The sequence below is a fragment of the Bacillus rossius genome, chromosome 11, assembly GCF_032445375.1.
Source record: "Bacillus rossius redtenbacheri isolate Brsri chromosome 11, Brsri_v3, whole genome shotgun sequence".
Lineage (NCBI taxonomy): Eukaryota > Metazoa > Arthropoda > Insecta > Phasmatodea > Bacillidae > Bacillus > Bacillus rossius.
The window spans coordinates 44,881,477-44,902,946 of NC_086338.1; the positions used below are offsets into that span (position 1 = coordinate 44,881,477).

The window sequence follows — 21,470 nt, forward strand, 5'->3', positions numbered from 1 at the left end:
AAACAAGTTCATGTTTGCGTACATGTGTTTAAAAGCTGCATGGAAGCAGATATTTTTAATGTCTGCGTTCAATTTCACTTTTATAAACAAGTTCATGTTTGCGTACTCGTGTTTTAAAGCTGCACGGAAGCAGATATTTGTAATGTCTGCGTTCAATTTCACTTTTATAAACAAGTTCATGTTTGCGTACTCGTGTTTTAAAAGCTGCATGGAAGCAGATATTTTAATGTTTGTGTATAATTACATTTCACCATTCTGTAAGACATTTATAAGTATCAGTACCTCGTGGGATATAGGTTCTATATTAAAAATAATAAACAATATGTAGGTAAAATTGTATTTATTAAATTAAGAACATATTTTACACAACAAAAATGGAGCAAAAACAAAAACTACACATAAAAAAACTGAAACTTTACAACAAAAATGGAAACTATAAATCAAAAACATAAACTGTACAGCAAAAACAGAAAAACTATACAACAAATGGAAACAACTACCAAACTGCCAAACTATTTAAATCAAAAACTATTTACAGAAAAAAAATTATTCGCCGCCTCCAACATATCCGTGGGGTACTGTGTGGATACCATCTTCGCAGATCAGCCGTTTGTCGTCCTCCCACGTTATGGCCAGCTTATTGCTGTACTCAGTATAGAGTATGTGCTGATGGGAGCGAATTGCTCTAACGCCTGCCCTCATTGTGCGGTGGTCTTGCAGGGCTTCCAGGTAGTCATCGAATGTTATGTGGTTTTTGACCACACATCGCTGGATGCCCTTGGCCTTTTTCTCGCTCTTACCACCACACCTGTAGGCGTAGAGTTTGGCCCGTAGGCTTACAAACTCCTCCATCACTTCTCCCCCACATTCATCTTTGAATTTACCGACAACTTTCTTGTTGATGGGGGAGAAGCATGGGTGGTCGGAAGGGTAGCAGCTGGTGTCGAATTTAGCCATCAGTGTAGGGTCGGCTTTGAGGTCTGAGTAAAAGTCTGTTGTCTGGATCTCATACACAAAACTGTCTGTATCCATATACATCAGGTGAATATTGTCATGGTAACGGGGTTTCATGGTATTGTAGTGGAAGTCGTACATGAGAGTCTTTGAAATATCTAGTACGGCCAGTCCGGCATAGATCGGCTTGTCGAAAATGATGGTCTCGTGATTAAGGTGGACTAGAGACAAATTCGGTTCGTACATTGTACGGTCCTTGAAGGACGGACGACACACCAACTTCTTGAACCTCTTCTCAGAGCACACCAACTCCATTTTGAGCCTCCGCCTTTTATTTTCCATCAGTTTACCAAATGTCGAGTTCACAGCGAGCTTAAAGAACTCCTTCTCGAACTCGTTGGCTGCTGCTTTCCGCTTGTTGGTATTCAGCCGAATATAGGGCTCCAACCATGCCGACTGCTCAAACTGCAGGACTCGATGTATCTTAGTCACTCTCAGCCCATGAGATACCGCTTGCTGGAGGTTTTTGTAGTGGACAATGTAGTGCTCTTTATTTTCAAGTGTTGTCATCAACTTTGATTGATTTGAGCCGGGCGGACACTGATTTATGGGGAGAAATGGCAGGTCTTTATGACTTTCATGGAGCTCGGGAGGGTACTCCACATCACACTCAATAATGTAGCCTGTAGGAGAATCATCTGGGACAGACACGACATCAATTGATGTGTCTGCCCATTGGAAATGCCGAATTGGAAGCGGCAGAGACATCGCCCACCCGTACAAATTATTTGCATCAATGTACTCCAGGAATGTGGATGGCTTGGATGCATCATATGTCTCAGGTATGTAGGAGTTATTGGCTACGCAATGACGTTTAATGCTTTGCGCTACTCCCCCCCTAATACCAGCCTCCACAAACATGTACATATCATAATCGGTAAGAAGCTCTAGCTGTACGCCTGTGGTTCGAAGCATCGCATCGAAAGCGAACCCTGGACAAGAAACATAGTGAGACGGATCTAGGCTGTATGTCTCCAAACATATGGAACGGAAATTCTCGAATACATCCGCCAAAATCAGGACATCTGTCTTTAGATACAAGTCAGCGTACTCCCCCAAAGTAGCACACTGAAACTTGTCCCAGACTTTCACTGCATGAGCGTACTCCATCTCTGAAATCATGGAATCAGTCAGACTATTGTAGAAATCATCGATGGATGGAAGACGAGTATCATCTAGTCGAGCAAAAGAATCCACAAAATCATACGGGAAGACACCCTTGCGGGTAACCAACTCCAACTCATCAGGCGCGAAAAACTCAGTAGTACTTATAAACTTGTCTGCAGGCAAGAACTCAGCGAGCGAAGCAAGACCCCGACTCATAAAACGGAACGTATCGACAAACTGAATGCTGAACTTATCATGTAACTTCTTGGAAAAAGTTATCAGCTTCTCCTCTGAATTCGGAATGATGAAGATGTCTTTACTATCATACCCCAACTTCCTGATAATGAAGTTCTGATCGTATGCCAGGTTGTGGAAGAACACAATCAACTTTTTCGGTCTGCGCCTGAGAAGGTTGCAGTCATTACATGCAGGCCCAATAAATTCGCCGGTGAAGTGATTGTGGTCACGAACTTTCTTTACAGTTCCTCCGAACTTTCCTCCACAGTAGCAACAACACCTTGCTTGCAGAAAAGCAGTGTTTTGTGCATGTGTGAGCGGAGTCATAGGAACAGACGTAGAAAATATTTTCTGTACGTCATGTCCAATCTCCACAATGCGGGATATGAACTTATCCTCTGCGTCACAACCGCGATACAATTCAGGCTCTGATGGAAGTGCTGAAGTGAGGTGTGCAGGAATGATGGTATTATCAGCTTTCACGTAAATACAGTAGCTGTATGCTTTATGCTTTTGGTACTGCAGCGTGTATGACTCATCAGTATTCGGGTGACATGTATGGATTTTCTCTAGAATAGCTTCAAAGTCGCAATATACCACGATGGGCATCTTATCACTGTGATGGAAGTTTTTGAACCTCAGAACAGGTGGCTGGCCGTTTTGATCGGGCGATGGCATCTCCATCCTAACAGCAGCATGCTGTTTGCAGAGCTCACGGTGTTTTTCCAAACACTGAAGACCAGTGAGCCCGCTAACCCTACCCCGATCATCGTAATGCTTGAAGCATCTTTTACAAACATGAATAGCATCATGATGTGTAGTGATTTGGGACCGAACCAGAGCAGAAAAATTAGTGATGTAGGTGAAATGGGATGAATCGTCATTGACCAAGAGCAGAAGATCGAAATGATGTTCTTTTTCTTCAGGAGCGACTCGTGCAGGAACAACATTCAGATTCTCGTCGATACTGTAGATGTTGATGGAGACTCCGGGGTTCTGTTTTTCAAACAGTGGTATTTGCTTGATTGGAGTAGGGAAGTCAGTGTTGTTGAAGTTGAACTTCCCCTCCAAGTCATGGTAGCGCTGGTTGACACGTTCAGGATGCTCACCTTCCACGTACTTCACAAGAATCGACCACTTAAAGCACATGTGGTCTTCGAGGTTTTGCGGATTTATCACTGCGTATTTGTCTTTGATGGAAGTAGGTAATTCGATGTAGGAGCTGGCACGGAGTGGATCGAGCTTGTTGATTCTCAACTGTAGTCGCTTAACGGCCGACAAAGTCCATCCGGACCCCTTACCCATGTAGTCTTCCTCCTCCTTGCAGATCTTAGAGATGGACTCGGTAACTGCCTCCTCCACCTCATGAACTGCGTAGAGGGGGACATTCATGGTTTTGAAGGCCCTCTTGTCTTCACAGGCATCTACGGGTTTTTTGTAGGCGCACTCGAGCACGATATTGAATTTGAGAGGTCCGTTCTCTTCAATCTCCTCCACAAGTTGGTTGATTATTTTGTTCTTGATGGAGTCCAGGTACGTACAAATATCCTTGACAGAACTTGACGTATTTTCTGCCACGTACGTCTTCAAGTTACCCTTGAAACCCACTTCGGCGGTGATGAAGCCGTGGGTATTGGCCAAACCAGTCCTGGTCACCACCTTTGTTCGGCTGGTCGAAGGCTTGGGCGTAACTGCAGGCTTAACTGCTACCATCCTCTGCTTCTTTGTTGGAGGCGGAGCAGGCCCCTTGCATACCTTGATGTGGGCTTTTAACTTATCAGCCCTGGCGAACTCCTTAGCACAGTTGTCGCAGATATGTGATATGCGGTTTGGGTTAAGACCGCAAGCCGACTTCTCATGGCGTCTTGCAAAATCAGCACGGGCGAAGGCCTTGTAGCAGAAGCTACACCGCATGCCTGATGTCGTAGCGACAGCTACAGCACATGATGCAAGGTGCTGCTGCATCTTATCGCTGCGTGCGACCATCTTTCCACATAGGTGGCACTGTTGGTGGTCACGATGCTGGTTCTCAGCACACTGACGCTCGTGCCGGTAGCGGTTGTGGCCTGCCGTGAATGTAGCAGAGCAGAAACGGCATTTCTGAACGGTAGACGCCATCATCACGACACTCGGTAGACTGGTCTCAACGTACGGAACACACAACGGTAGCTCGACGCACGGAGAACTATAACAAAAGAATTAAGAATACAATGTAGCTAGATGTTAACACGAAAAAGTTGCAAACATAACCTCAAAACTCTATCCCTCAAGCTTATTAACCTAAACTGATAGCAATGTAACTAAATAAAAAAGTTACAAACATAACCTTAAAGCTCTAGCACTCAAGCTTACTAACCTAAACTACTAGTAATGTTACTAAATAAAAAAAGTTGCAAACATAACCTCAAAGCTATTCCTTCATGTACAATCCTAAAAATGGTAGAATATTTAAAGTACCTACTCATAAAAGTTAAAGCTGAAAAAGTATTCAATGTTAACTCAAAATGATTGATTACATAACTTCAAAACTACACTAATGCACAACTCAAAAATGCTAGAATATTTAAAGTACTGTTAAAAGTTTAAGCTAAACAATTCCTGGTTACCCATACATAAGTGTACAGAGAAAAAACTAGCTATCAGATAACCTACGAAAAAGCTGAGAAACATAAAAATATTAACGAAACATGTAGCATACCTCAGAAAACGATGAAGTGGAGCTGCAGAAGATGATGTATCGGTGGCGGTAGGAATCGTGGTAGCAGCGAAACTCACACACGAACTAGCTCACTCAAACTCCAAGAACACAATGAAGCTCCGACAGTTAATCCTGGCCTTTTATAGCCTCGGACCTGCCTGTTCTTGGAAAAACATTAGGAACAGAGTATTTCTGTTGTATCCGCCAATAGGAATGTAGTACATGGAAGTACCATTGTCTTCGGAAAAACCCAGCATGACTCATGTGCATGTCGTAGCAGGTCTGTGAGTGGTGGTGGTAGAAATGTAACCTGACAGCCAAACATGGGAAACCACACTCGGGTAAAACTACGAATGACCTAGGTGATTAGAGATTAGGGCGCGAGGCACTGCCTGCATCGTGACTCATCACTCAGGAATGTCATCTCACAGTGTCCAGGGGACCCAAACAATAGACTTGACCGTGCATGTCACAACTGGTACATTAGTCCGCGACTTTGTGGCGCCATGAGGCGCTCATGAATGTCTGAGCCTGCCACCAACTGCTCGTCAAAGTGTCATCACGAAGCACTCGAGCTGCAGTCATGACGCGCATGCTACAACAGGCCCGTTAGTCACCGACTTCGTGGCGCCAATCTGACACTCGGGTAGACAGGTAGCTAAATGGTAATACTAGTAATGCAAGGAAATAAAAAAAATCGGGTATGTTTAATACATTTATTAAAAGTAAGAACACATTACAAAACTAAAACATTAACAATTTATTCCACATTTATTATGACCAACATTCGTTTATAAATTTTTAGCATTTCATTGCGAACAATCAGTTGAACATCCACAGAATGACACATTTTGCTGATGTTCCAGGAACAAACCCTTTTCACAAACATTTAAGGAGACTTACCTTAAGCTTTCTTTTCATTGGTCAAATAAAACATCTCCCTCTCTTCCCCTTTTACAATGATGCTGCTTCACCATTACGCTAAAATTCTGTAAGACCAAAAAAAAATATACTTCCCTTAAACCTTACGGTAGAAATTTCATCCTAGGATGCTGTTACTGCATCTAGAAATTAAAAATTATATTATCTCATACAGGTTTTATTTACATGTTAGGCTTAACCATCCTACCACACACACACACACACACATGCGTGCGCATGCGTGCACTGAGATGAAATACATACTTGCCCAAATAATGTACTTTTATTTACAAAGGCAACATATTAAAACACATAATATTTAAATTTTGTGTAGATTGGATGGTACCAGAAACCATACTACAAAACGAGCGGACAACACTTGATTCTTTACTATGATTGGGCTGACGGATTGCCTCTGGAATGCCCTTGTTACCTTCAACGACTCAGAATTAATACTTTTATCCATCAAAAAACAGCAACAGTTTAACTAAGCAAACATACACCCCACACCCCTCAAAAAATTGTTATTACACAAGGCATTATTTACATGGTAGGAGACCGCACATACGAAGTGCGAAGCTTCAGGTTAGAAATATTGATTAAAATAACTACTAAAGATGCTAATTTGTTTATGAAAAAATTGCACATGAAATACAGACACTTGCTTATTTACACACACATACATACATACATACATACATGCACCCTGCATGGCTTCAGAAGTAAGTACGATATTTTGAAAACCACTCAAGACTTACATCTGTTTATGAAAAGGAGCTAAATATTAAAAAAAATTCAAAGTTAATTTTAGAGATGAAATATCATGTGCAAGTCCTTGCATGCGAGAAGATTTTATTACGCAATTATCTTCATTTTCCCCAAACCATAGGTCTGATGTCTGGATACCACACAAATCCCACACCTAACATATGCAATACGAGATGACTGCACGCCAGTCCAAGCCCCTGCGCTTAGAGACGAATCTGCACTAGAAGCGTTAGCAAGCATTGCAATTATCTCGCTTCACTAATGCAGATTCACCTCTGACTAGGTAGACCTCCTGAAACAGTAAACATAGGACGGTGAAACACATTAAAATAATGCATTTCAAAATAATTGAATAATATAAAACACTGCATATTTCACGAAAATCACCACGCAATTGACAGCCCTTTCAGTCACAATTCTGCGAATGCTATCACAGAATGCTAGATTTAGAAAGAAAGGATCATTCATTCCTTCATTATGGAACAAAGTAATACATCACATGAAGAGAAACAAAAAAGACACACACTTCGTTCTTAGACTCGTGCCGCCTCCTTGACAGAGAGAAAAGATTGTACACATAAAATAGTATATATTTCATTTCCAGCGATGAAGCTGTACTAATATCACATTGACAAGCTTAGATGATCTAGGGAGAGATAAAGTAAATATATTAACAAAAAAAGTCGACTAAAATTCATTTACAAACAAAATACTTAACATTCCTTCGATTACATATTTTTCTCAATTTAATAAATGAGAGAACTCAAACATTTGCTTAAATCACTATTTATCAATTTTAAACTCTCTTGTACATCAGGAAAAAATATATTGTATCATTCATTATTAGTTGTAATGTAAAAAATGCAAAACAGTTTCTTTGTGGGATGTGGAATTCTCACTCACGATCGAAAAAAGAGGGGCTTCGCTGTAACTCAAGGGGAGGGGGGGAAACCATCTTGAAAGTTGAAGTTTCTCATATATTTGGATGTATAGTAATCAAGTAAGTAATAACATTTGGTGGTATAATATCCGTCTGATTAAAGTTTATTTGCTAACATGAATTCACAAATTAAACGAATCTCTGAGTACATTTTCTTATCTTTTTAAAAAAAAAATGCACAGATTGATTGTTTTATCATGAATAACCAGGAGCACACTAAAAAAACAAACGAAATTCTCGCCAATAATAACCAACAGCACACAAACAATAAAAAAAAACCATGTGTCAGTAATAACATGCAGCATGCGGAGAAAATCACCAAAATATTGTCAAGAATAACCATCAGTACATGTAGAATACCAATAAAGTCTTGACATGAAAAAGGCTGAAGTGCACGGAGAAAATCATCAAATTCTCGTCAGGTAAAAAAAGCAGAAGCACATGAAAAAAAACCAACAATATTATAACACAGTAATGTTGAAGCACACGTAGAAATCTATCGAAATTTCATGTGAAAAAATAGGAGCACTCAGAGAAAACTATCAGGGAGAAGATTAAAAACTCATAAATTATCAATTTTTTTTAAAAAAGTTCAATTTAAATCCTGCTAGAACTCTCATGTTGCTTAAGCAACATGAGAGTTCTGGCACAATTCGGCTTGTGAACTCTTTGCTTAAGCAACATGAGAGTTCTAGCAGGATTTAAATTGAACTTTTTTAAAAAAAATTGATAATTTATGAGTTTTTAATCTTCTCCCTGATAGTTTTCTCTGAGTGCTCCTATTTTTTCACATGAAATTTCGATAGATTTCTACGTGTGCTTCAACATTACTGTGTTATAATATTGTTGGTTTTTTTTCATGTGCTTCTGCTTTTTTTACCTGACGAGAATTTGATGATTTTCTCCGTGCACTTCAGCCTTTTTCATGTCAAGACTTTATTGGTATTCTACATGTACTGATGGTTATTCTTGACAATATTTTGGTGATTTTCTCCGCATGCTGCATGTTATTACTGACACATTGTTTTTTTTTTATTGTTTGTGTGCTGTTGGTTATTATTGGCGAGAATTTCGTTTGTTTTTTTAGTGTGCTCCTGGTTATTCATGATAAAACAATCAATCTGTGCATTTTTTTTTTAAAAAGATAAGCAAATGTACTCAGAGATTCGTTTAATTTGTGAATTCATGTTAGCAAATAAACTTTAATCAGACGGATATTATACCACCAAATGTTATTACTTACTTGATTACTATACATCCAAATATATGAGAAACTTCAACTTTCAAGATGGTTTCCCCCCCTCCCCTTGAGTTACAGCGAAGCCCCTCTTTTTTCGATCGTGAGTGAGAATTCCACATCCCACAAAGAAACTGTTTTGCATTTTTTACATTACAACTAATAATGAATGATACAATATATTTTTTCCTGATGTACAAGAGAGTTTAAAATTGATAAATAGTGATTTAAGCAAATGTTTGTGTTCTCTCATTTATTAAATTGAGAAAAATATGTAATCGAAGGAATGTTAAGTATTTTGTTTGTAAATGAATTTTAGTCGACTTTTTTTGTTAATATATTTACTTTATCTCTCCCTAGATCATCTAAGCTTGTCAATGTGATATTAGTACAGCTTCATCGCTGGAAATGAAATATATACTATTTTATGTGTACAATCTTTTCTCTCTGTCAAGGAGGCGGCACGAGTCTAAGAACGAAGTGTGTGTCTTTTTTGTTTCTCTTCATGTGATGTATTACTTTGTTCCATAATGAAGGAATGAATGATCCTTTCTTTCTAAATCTAGCATTCTGTGATAGCATTCGCAGAATTGTGACTGAAAGGGCTGTCAATTGCGTGGTGATTTTCGTGAAATATGCAGTGTTTTATATTATTCAATTATTTTGAAATGCATTATTTTAATGTGTTTCACCGTCCTATGTTTACTGTTTCAGGAAGTCTACCTAGTCAGAGGTGAATCTGCATTAGTGAAGCGAGATAATTGCAATGCTTGCTAACACTTCTAGTGCAGATTCGTCTCTAAGCGCAGGGGCTTGGACTGGCGTGCAGTCATCTCGTATTGCATATGTTAGGTGTGGGATTTGTGTGGTATCCAGACATCAGACCTATGGTTTGGGGAAAATGAAGATAATTGCGTAATAAAATCTTCTCGCATGCAAGGACTTGCACATGATATTTCATCTCTAAAATTAACTTTGAATTTTTTTTAATATTTAGCTCCTTTTCATAAACAGATGTAAGTCTTGAGTGGTTTTCAAAATATCGTACTTACTTCTGAAGCCATGCAGGGTGCATGTATGTATGTATGTATGTATGTGTGTGTAAATAAGCAAGTGTCTGTATTTCATGTGCAATTTTTTCATAAACAAATTAGCATCTTTAGTAGTTATTTTAATCAATATTTCTAACCTGAAGCTTCGCACTTCGTATGTGCGGTCTCCTACCATGTAAATAATGCCTTGTGTAATAACAATTTTTTGAGGGGTGTGGGGTGTATGTTTGCTTAGTTAAACTGTTGCTGTTTTTTGATGGATAAAAGTATTAATTCTGAGTCGTTGAAGGTAACAAGGGCATTCCAGAGGCAATCCGTCAGCCCAATCATAGTAAAGAATCAAGTGTTGTCCGCTCGTTTTGTAGTATGGTTTCTGGTACCATCCAATCTACACAAAATTTAAATATTATGTGTTTTAATATGTTGCCTTTGTAAATAAAAGTACATTATTTGGGCAAGTATGTATTTCATCTCAGTGCACGCATGCGCACGCATGTGTGTGTGTGTGTGTGGTAGGATGGTTAAGCCTAACATGTAAATAAAACCTGTATGAGATAATATAATTTTTAATTTCTAGATGCAGTAACAGCATCCTAGGATGAAATTTCTACCGTAAGGTTTAAGGGAAGTATATTTTTTTTTGGTCTTACAGAATTTTAGCGTAATGGTGAAGCAGCATCATTGTAAAAGGGGAAGAGAGGGAGATGTTTTATTTGACCAATGAAAAGAAAGCTTAAGGTAAGTCTCCTTAAATGTTTGTGAAAAGGGTTTGTTCCTGGAACATCAGCAAAATGTGTCATTCTGTGGATGTTCAACTGATTGTTCGCAATGAAATGCTAAAAATTTATAAACGAATGTTGGTCATAATAAATGTGGAATAAATTGTTAATGTTTTAGTTTTGTAATGTGTTCTTACTTTTAATAAATGTATTAAACATACCCGATTTTTTTTATTTCCTTGCATTACTAGTATTACCATTTAGCTACCTGTCTACCCGAGTGTCAGATTGGCGCCACGAAGTCGGTGACTAACGGGCCTGTTGTAGCATGCGCGTCATGACTGCAGCTCGAGTGCTTCGTGATGACACTTTGACGAGCAGTTGGTGGCAGGCTCAGACATTCATGAGCGCCTCATGGCGCCACAAAGTCGCGGACTAATATACCAGTTGTGACATGCACGGTCAAGTCTATTGTTTGGGTCCCCTGGACACTGTGAGATGACATTCCTGAGTGATGAGTCACGATGCAGGCAGTGCCTCGCGCCCTAATCTCTAATCACCTAGGTCATTCGTAGTTTTACCCGAGTGTGGTTTCCCATGTTTGGCTGTCAGGTTACATTTCTACCACCACCACTCACAGACCTGCTACGACATGCACATGAGTCATGCTGGGTTTTTCCGAAGACAATGGTACTTCCATGTACTACATTCCTATTGGCGGATACAACAGAAATACTCTGTTCCTAATGTTTTTCCAAGAACAGGCAGGTCCGAGGCTATAAAAGGCCAGGATTAACTGTCGGAGCTTCATTGTGTTCTTGGAGTTTGAGTGAGCTAGTTCGTGTGTGAGTTTCGCTGCTACCACGATTCCTACCGCCACCGATACATCATCTTCTGCAGCTCCACTTCATCGTTTTCTGAGGTATGCTACATGTTTCGTTAATATTTTTATGTTTCTCAGCTTTTTCGTAGGTTATCTGATAGCTAGTTTTTTCTCTGTACACTTATGTATGGGTAACCAGGAATTGTTTAGCTTAAACTTTTAACAGTACTTTAAATATTCTAGCATTTTTGAGTTGTGCATTAGTGTAGTTTTGAGGTTATGTAATCAATCATTTTGAGTTAACATTGAATACTTTTTCAGCTTTAACTTTTATGAGTAGGTACTTTAAATATTCTACCATTTTTAGGATTGTACATGAAGGAATAGCTTTGAGGTTATGTTTGCAACTTTTTTTATTTAGTAACATTACTAGTAGTTTAGGTTAGTAAGCTTGAGTGCTAGAGCTTTAAGGTTATGTTTGTAACTTTTTTATTTAGTTACATTGCTATCAGTTTAGGTTAATAAGCTTGAGGGATAGAGTTTTGAGGTTATGTTTGCAACTTTTTCGTGTTAACATCTAGCTACATTGTATTCTTAATTCTTTTGTTATAGTTCTCCGTGCGTCGAGCTACCGTTGTGTGTTCCGTACGTTGAGACCAGTCTACCGAGTGTCGTGATGATGGCGTCTACCGTTCAGAAATGCCGTTTCTGCTCTGCTACATTCACGGCAGGCCACAACCGCTACCGGCACGAGCGTCAGTGTGCTGAGAACCAGCATCGTGACCACCAACAGTGCCACCTATGTGGAAAGATGGTCGCACGCAGCGATAAGATGCAGCAGCACCTTGCATCATGTGCTGTAGCTGTCGCTACGACATCAGGCATGCGGTGTAGCTTCTGCTACAAGGCCTTCGCCCGTGCTGATTTTGCAAGACGCCATGAGAAGTCGGCTTGCGGTCTTAACCCAAACCGCATATCACATATCTGCGACAACTGTGCTAAGGAGTTCGCCAGGGCTGATAAGTTAAAAGCCCACATCAAGGTATGCAAGGGGCCTGCTCCGCCTCCAACAAAGAAGCAGAGGATGGTAGCAGTTAAGCCTGCAGTTACGCCCAAGCCTTCGACCAGCCGAACAAAGGTGGTGACCGGGACTGGTTTGGCCAATACCCACGGCTTCATCACCGCCGAAGTGGGTTTCAAGGGTAACTTGAAGACGTACGTGGCAGAAAATACGTCAAGTTCTGTCAAGGATATTTGTACGTACCTGGACTCCATCAAGAACAAAATAATCAACCAACTTGTGGAGGAGATTGAAGAGAACGGACCTCTCAAATTCAATATCGTGCTCGAGTGCGCCTACAAAAAACCCGTAGATGCCTGTGAAGACAAGAGGGCCTTCAAAACCATGAATGTCCCCCTCTACGCAGTTCATGAGGTGGAGGAGGCAGTTACCGAGTCCATCTCTAAGATCTGCAAGGAGGAGGAAGACTACATGGGTAAGGGGTCCGGATGGACTTTGTCGGCCGTTAAGCGACTACAGTTGAGAATCAACAAGCTCGATCCACTCCGTGCCAGCTCCTACATCGAATTACCTACTTCCATCAAAGACAAATACGCAGTGATAAATCCGCAAAACCTCGAAGACCACATGTGCTTTAAGTGGTCGATTCTTGTGAAGTACGTGGAAGGTGAGCATCCTGAACGTGTCAACCAGCGCTACCATGACTTGGAGGGGAAGTTCAACTTCAACAACACTGACTTCCCTACTCCAATCAAGCAAATACCACTGTTTGAAAAACAGAACCCCGGAGTCTCCATCAACATCTACAGTATCGACGAGAATCTGAATGTTGTTCCTGCACGAGTCGCTCCTGAAGAAAAAGAACATCATTTCGATCTTCTGCTCTTGGTCAATGACGATTCATCCCATTTCACCTACATCACTAATTTTTCTGCTCTGGTTCGGTCCCAAATCACTACACATCATGATGCTATTCATGTTTGTAAAAGATGCTTCAAGCATTACGATGATCGGGGTAGGGTTAGCGGGCTCACTGGTCTTCAGTGTTTGGAAAAACACCGTGAGCTCTGCAAACAGCATGCTGCTGTTAGGATGGAGATGCCATCGCCCGATCAAAACGGCCAGCCACCTGTTCTGAGGTTCAAAAACTTCCATCACAGTGATAAGATGCCCATCGTGGTATATTGCGACTTTGAAGCTATTCTAGAGAAAATCCATACATGTCACCCGAATACTGATGAGTCATACACGCTGCAGTACCAAAAGCATAAAGCATACAGCTACTGTATTTACGTGAAAGCTGATAATACCATCATTCCTGCACACCTCACTTCAGCACTTCCATCAGAGCCTGAATTGTATCGCGGTTGTGACGCAGAGGATAAGTTCATATCCCGCATTGTGGAGATTGGACATGACGTACAGAAAATATTTTCTACGTCTGTTCCTATGACTCCGCTCACACATGCACAAAACACTGCTTTTCTGCAAGCAAGGTGTTGTTGCTACTGTGGAGGAAAGTTCGGAGGAACTGTAAAGAAAGTTCGTGACCACAATCACTTCACCGGCGAATTTATTGGGCCTGCATGTAATGACTGCAACCTTCTCAGGCGCAGACCGAAAAAGTTGATTGTGTTCTTCCACAACCTGGCATACGATCAGAACTTCATTATCAGGAAGTTGGGGTATGATAGTAAAGACATCTTCATCATTCCGAATTCAGAGGAGAAGCTGATAACTTTTTCCAAGAAGTTACATGATAAGTTCAGCATTCAGTTTGTCGATACGTTCCGTTTTATGAGTCGGGGTCTTGCTTCGCTCGCTGAGTTCTTGCCTGCAGACAAGTTTATAAGTACTACTGAGTTTTTCGCGCCTGATGAGTTGGAGTTGGTTACCCGCAAGGGTGTCTTCCCGTATGATTTTGTGGATTCTTTTGCTCGACTAGATGATACTCGTCTTCCATCCATCGATGATTTCTACAATAGTCTGACTGATTCCATGATTTCAGAGATGGAGTACGCTCATGCAGTGAAAGTCTGGGACAAGTTTCAGTGTGCTACTTTGGGGGAGTACGCTGACTTGTATCTAAAGACAGATGTCCTGATTTTGGCGGATGTATTCGAGAATTTCCGTTCCATATGTTTGGAGACATACAGCCTAGATCCGTCTCACTATGTTTCTTGTCCAGGGTTCGCTTTCGATGCGATGCTTCGAACCACAGGCGTACAGCTAGAGCTTCTTACCGATTATGATATGTACATGTTTGTGGAGGCTGGTATTAGGGGGGGAGTAGCGCAAAGCATTAAACGTCATTGCGTAGCCAATAACTCCTACATACCTGAGACATATGATGCATCCAAGCCATCCACATTCCTGGAGTACATTGATGCAAATAATTTGTATGGGTGGGCGATGTCTCTGCCGCTTCCAATTCGGCATTTCCAATGGGCAGACACATCAATTGATGTCGTGTCTGTCCCAGATGATTCTCCTACAGGCTACATTATTGAGTGTGATGTGGAGTACCCTCCCGAGCTCCATGAAAGTCATAAAGACCTGCCATTTCTCCCCATAAATCAGTGTCCGCCCGGCTCAAATCAATCAAAGTTGATGACAACACTTGAAAATAAAGAGCACTACATTGTCCACTACAAAAACCTCCAGCAAGCGGTATCTCATGGGCTGAGAGTGACTAAGATACATCGAGTCCTGCAGTTTGAGCAGTCGGCATGGTTGGAGCCCTATATTCGGCTGAATACCAACAAGCGGAAAGCAGCAGCCAACGAGTTCGAGAAGGAGTTCTTTAAGCTCGCTGTGAACTCGACATTTGGTAAACTGATGGAAAATAAAAGGCGGAGGCTCAAAATGGAGTTGGTGTGCTCTGAGAAGAGGTTCAAGAAGTTGGTGTGTCGTCCGTCCTTCAAGGACCGTACAATGTACGAACCGAATTTGTCTCTAGTCCACCTTAATCACGAGACCATCATTTTCGACAAGCCGATCTATGCCGGACTGGCCGTACTAGATATTTCAAAGACTCTCATGTACGACTTCCACTACAATACCATGAAACCCCGTTACCATGACAATATTCACCTGATGTATATGGATACAGACAGTTTTGTGTATGAGATCCAGACAACAGACTTTTACTCAGACCTCAAAGCCGACCCTACACTGATGGCTAAATTCGACACCAGCTGCTACCCTTCCGACCACCCATGCTTCTCCCCCATCAACAAGAAAGTTGTCGGTAAATTCAAAGATGAATGTGGGGGAGAAGTGATGGAGGAGTTTGTAAGCCTACGGGCCAAACTCTACGCCTACAGGTGTGGTGGTAAGAGCGAGAAAAAGGCCAAGGGCATCCAGCGATGTGTGGTCAAAAACCACATAACATTCGATGACTACCTGGAAGCCCTGCAAGACCACCGCACAATGAGGGCAGGCGTTAGAGCAATTCGCTCCCATCAGCACATACTCTATACTGAGTACAGCAATAAGCTGGCCATAACGTGGGAGGACGACAAACGGCTGATCTGCGAAGATGGTATCCACACAGTACCCCACGGATATGTTGGAGGCGGCGAATAATTTTTTTTCTGTAAATAGTTTTTGATTTAAATAGTTTGGCAGTTTGGTAGTTGTTTCCATTTGTTGTATAGTTTTTCTGTTTTTGCTGTACAGTTTATGTTTTTGATTTATAGTTTCCATTTTTGTTGTAAAGTTTCAGTTTTTTTATGTGTAGTTTTTGTTTTTGCTCCATTTTTGTTGTGTAAAATATGTTCTTAATTTAATAAATACAATTTTACCTACATATTGTTTATTATTTTTAATATAGAACCTATATCCCACGAGGTACTGATACTTATAAATGTCTTACAGAATGGTGAAATGTAATTATACACAAACATTAAAATATCTGCTTCCATGCAGCTTTTAAAACACGAGTACGCAAACATGAACTTGTTTATAAAAGTGAAATTGAACGCAGACATTACAAATATCTGCTTCCGTGCAGCTTTAAAACACGAGTACGCAAACATGAACTTGTTTATAAAAGTGAAATTGAACGCAGACATTAAAAATATCTGCTTCCATGCAGCTTTTAAACACATGTACGCAAACATGAACTTGTTTATAAAAGTGAAATTGAACGCAGACATTAAAAATATCTGCTTCCATGCAGCTTTAAAACACGTGTACGCAAACATGAGAAGAGATTATTACTTGTGAGTTAGGACTCTGAAAATTTTTTGGCCAGCTAAGATGGAGTAATAAATGTTTTTTTTTAAATTATCATTACTTTAACTAACGCATCCACAACGATAGTATTGATAACATATATTTTAGTTAAAACCTATAAGTGATAAGACTTTAAGAAAAAACTGTCGGTTACAACAACAAAATGACTGTGGATTTTGTGGATTTTTTGGATTCTGTGGATTTTGGTCTATAAGGTTCATAACAATGTTGGTAGAGAATTGTAACTCGACCTTACATACACTAACATACTTTATAAACCTACAGCCGATGACGACATCCATCAGATGAAATCAAGATGGCAGTCTCCACTAAATAAGATGGTCCCTCCAGCAGACAACGATGGTATATATTTTTTTCCCTGATTTTCTAAGTTAATAATTATGATTTTCCAAGATGGTGGATGTAACGAAAAATTGTAACATGAATGAGTGGGGTGTTCGATGACGATGCCATTGTAACAGAGGGGTGGGGGTGCTAGATGATGTACTTGTAATTTAAAGGAGTGGGGTGTTCGATACGTAGGTTTTTAATTAAAATTTTATTAAATAATATTTTTTTAATTTTATTTTAAAATTTTGATTATTTAATTTTTTAAAATTTAAATTTGTTTTCATTAAAATCGGATAATAAATAAAGATTTTCAAGATGGCGGACGAAACTCAAAATAGAGGAATGTTGTAGAAAACAAAATGGCCACCGGACTTGATGTAATCCAAGATGGTCGCCGGAAGTGACGTAATCCAAGATGGTCGCAGGAAGGGACGCAATCTAAGATGGCCGCCGGAAGTGACGCAATCTAAGATGGCCGCCGGAAGTGAAGTAATCCAAGATGGCCGCCGGAAGTGACGTCATCCAAGATGGCCGCTGGAAGTGACGTCATCCAAGATGGTCGCCTCGAATCCCCGAATCCCCCTCCCCCCTCCCCTGTCCCCATATGAACCAAATACACCTACTGCCATGGCAGACGTTTTCGCCATGACTAACTCCCCTCACTCTTAATTCTAGACTAAAACTAGATAAGTTGGGCCCAGGTAAAACCTCCATAGACAGAGGGAAAACCCTGGGCACATACATGCGGGATGCAAAGGTCATGCATTATTACAAGCAGGTGGACTACAGGAATAGAAGGATGGTCCTGGAAGAAGAGTGGGGCGTGGTAGAAGTTCTACTATGCAAGGGGTGGGGCACTTGGACTTTTAGTCCGCATTGGTTTGGTCAGGTCTGGTCTTTTGGGGGCGGCTTATGCCGTTTCCCGTCGTGCTGCCAGTTAGCACTCATTGTGGCTGTGTAATATGATCCGTGGTTTTGGTTGACCCGGGGGGGGGGGGGGGGAAGGGTTCCCTAACTATATTTTTAAAAAATTTACCTATTTTGCAATTTTTTGAAAGAAGTAACTAAAATATAGCCTACACGCTACACCATTTACATAGTTGGCCCAGAATTATATAACGAAAATTAAAATTGAAACAGAACATTGCATCTGAAACATAAGACAGCTTTATGGTAGTAATTATTAATACTCAATCCTGAGATTTAATTCTGTTGTGTCGAGATTTGTTTGATGAGAAAAGCAATATGCAGGCAGCTGTAGCTGACGTGTAGCAATTTGCGTTATCATAGCTATTGTTGTGTGGAGAGGGGAAGTACTGAGCGCCCCACGAATCGCTCTCGGGCTAGCGTTAGTAAAGCTAAGCTATAGTGCTACATTTTTCGTCCCGCTGGAAACAAGACAAAGAAATTCCTCTTTAAAAATTCAAATTCAGTCTGAACTGTGAATGGACTTTTTCAATAGTGTAAGTGCGTTTTTTAAAATAATTTATTGTGTACTTTATTGTTTAGTTTTATCGTTTAAAGTGTTGCTTATTGAACTGTGAAGTTTCACCTCTAATGCGCGAGACGGCCATGTACCCATTTTTTTTTTTGCGCAGATGTTAAGCAAATATTAAAAAAAAATTGGAGTTAAGGATCACAGGCTTTCACAGCCATTGTCTGAAGTTGCTTGCATTGCGGGATATAGCTGCGGCAAAGACGAATATTTAGACGATGTTTCGAGTCGAGTTGCAGTCGCCATCTTCAAGGTAGCAGTTAGCTTCTGAGTTTCTTGGAAATTTTACTGCCGTTAAATACTCTCGCATCTGCCGGTCAACCAAAGCCTTCCTTTCTTCTGGTTGGCTGGTTGGTCTGGCCAATCGCGGAGCTGGGCCTCTTGTGATTGGCCGGTGTCTGCCGGCCCTATCAGTGGGCCTGCCTCTTCTCTTTCTGCGGTTGGCTGATACGTCTGGCCAACCGGAGGAGATCTGTCGTACATTTTTTTTTTGAGAATGCAGAGCTTAGTTTAGAGTATTTCTGAAGAGTGAGTGAAGTTGAATGTTTGTCGCGTCTGTTGCAGGAGGCACGCGGCAAGAGGCCCTTCAAGATATGGGACAGCTGGCGTAACATTAGGAAAGGCCTGGTGGTGAGCAGCTTCGAGGAGCTCGTGGTCAGAGGTAGGTACTCGCCCTTCGAAGGGCCAGCGCACATCGAATCAGCATTATGCCTGTATGGGTGGTGGTTGGGAGGGGGGGGAGGAGTATTTAAAATTTTTTTTTAACACTAGATCGTAAGCAGTAGCGGATCCAGAGGGGGGGGGGGCTAAGGGGCTCAAGGCCCCTCCAAAAGCATCTGTGTCCACTATTGTTTTAGTGTTTGCCTTGATAAAGCCCTAGCCTCAGCTGGGTCAAGCCCCTCCCGAACCAAAATCCTGGATCCGCCACTGATCGTAAGCTCTCGTAGCTGGAGTCACTGCCTGCTTCTTGGCTTGTGGGTGTCGCGAGGCCTCGTTCGTGGGAAACGATAGGGATTTGACCGAAGTTTCGGCATGCTTCGTGCCCTGGTAGGCCAGGCTCTCCACCAATCACAGCCCGCCTGTGATCTGGCCCGATTGTAAATACTTATCAGAACACAGCACATTCGAACGATGGTCGGTAGAAACCTTTTTTTTTTCTGCCCAGACCCAGACATTTTCCTGCACCATCCTTCTTTATATCCTGTACTTCACCCACTTGCCCAATGCATGCCCGCATTACTGAGTCTATGCAGGTTCTATCTTGTTCCAACTTAACTAGTTATAGTCTAGAGTTAAGTTAGCGTGGCCAGTCCCCTAACAAAGCACACGGTATACATGCTATCCTTCTTGCATGGTTGAATCCCTGCATGATAAGGCGTTTAGGCTTCACCTTAACCCAGGCCCTTCTTAACCCAATACACGTAGTTTTAGTTAGTTTAGAAAAAAATAAAAAATGTTGATGACGAGATTCGAACCTCTTACTTTGAAGTCACCAACCGCGCGCTCTATCGCAGTACTATATATATATATATATATATATATATATATGCGTGTGAGTGTGTGTGTGTGGCTGGCTGGTGATATTCATCACCAATCAGCCCACCAGCCGTCCTTTATATACTTGTTATTTCTTACATTTCAACAGTTTTGTGCGACAGTTTTATTGACTTCGACAAATCGATGACAAATTTTTAACGTTTACAAATTTGCACCCATGCATTACTCGGGACTCGAACCCAGAACCCCTCGCAACCGTATGTCAGTGTGCACCCGACTACGCTACGGAGGTTGGCGTACTGAACTAGTTGACCTATTATAAAGATAACTCGTATCATAAGCATTGTAATGCCAGTTTTATTACATAATTTCCAAACTGGTGATTACTTTTTACTATGACTATTTTAGTTTACCAAATTTATTCCAGGGTAGTTTTACTATCATAAAGTTTCATTTGGCACACCGAAACGTTTGGTACTTACCTAAAATTACCTAAGTTACTATATACGGGTTTGCGTTGCTACACGCGGGCCCTTCATTTTTGTGTCATATTTCCGTTCGTCGACTTCCGCTACATTTTCACGAAATTACTCCTATAAAATTCCGAATACTGAGATATAAGATGTTAAGATATTACCAGGCCTTCAGTTCTTGAAGATGGTTGTAACAAGGCACCCCGAAATGACGTTGGGTGATGCGTCATTTTTTCACGGAGGAGGCCCCAAGCCAGAAACAACGAAGTAGTTAATGTTCAGTAATATTAGGAATGAATTAGCAATTCCTCCCCCCCTCCGGTATTGTATATTTCTACACGCGATACGAAACTTGTCTCTGCCGTAAAATGATTCTTTGTGTGGAAAATGATGGTGTTGCGATAAGAGCTAGAGAACTTTGTTTAGTTAAACATTACCCACATGCTAGTGCTCCATCTTTACTTTCTGTATAGTTATCAATTAAAAAAAATATTCGTTCATCTCCAACTTAAAATACGTATACCAGCCTTGTGAGGCACTTTATACCATAAGTCGTGTGTCTGTCTTCAACGTTTTTTTTTTGGTACCGAAAGTTGGCTCGATCGAATTTTATATCAGCCTGTATCATCAACAAGAATGCAAATACAGCATATCCAAAAAAAAGAATGGGTCACAATTATAGAGTAACTCAAAATAGTTTTGGATAAGCGGATTTTGTTATTTTCACGCTTGCAGCGCCACCTACGCAAAATGGCGACTCCTGAGCGTAAAGCGATTTTTGTGTTCTGCAATTTGCTGAGAGTGGATCTGTTGATTTCAGTTGAACGTGCGTTTCGTTGGATCGTATGATTCGGTCTTGATGGTCGAGACGACAGAGG

General features: G+C 41.0%; 1 protein-coding gene across 1 annotated transcript in view; it reads left to right on the forward strand.

The window, feature by feature from the left end:
- LOC134536897 (uncharacterized) overlaps positions 1-21,470 on the forward strand; it is an 85,200-nt gene that overhangs the window by 35,301 nt on the left and 28,429 nt on the right. Inside the window, exon 2 of the mRNA XM_063376961.1 lies at positions 19,187-19,283. Within this exon, the coding sequence (XP_063233031.1) occupies positions 19,187-19,283 (97 nt within the window). The remainder of the gene's footprint in view (positions 1-19,186; positions 19,284-21,470) is intronic.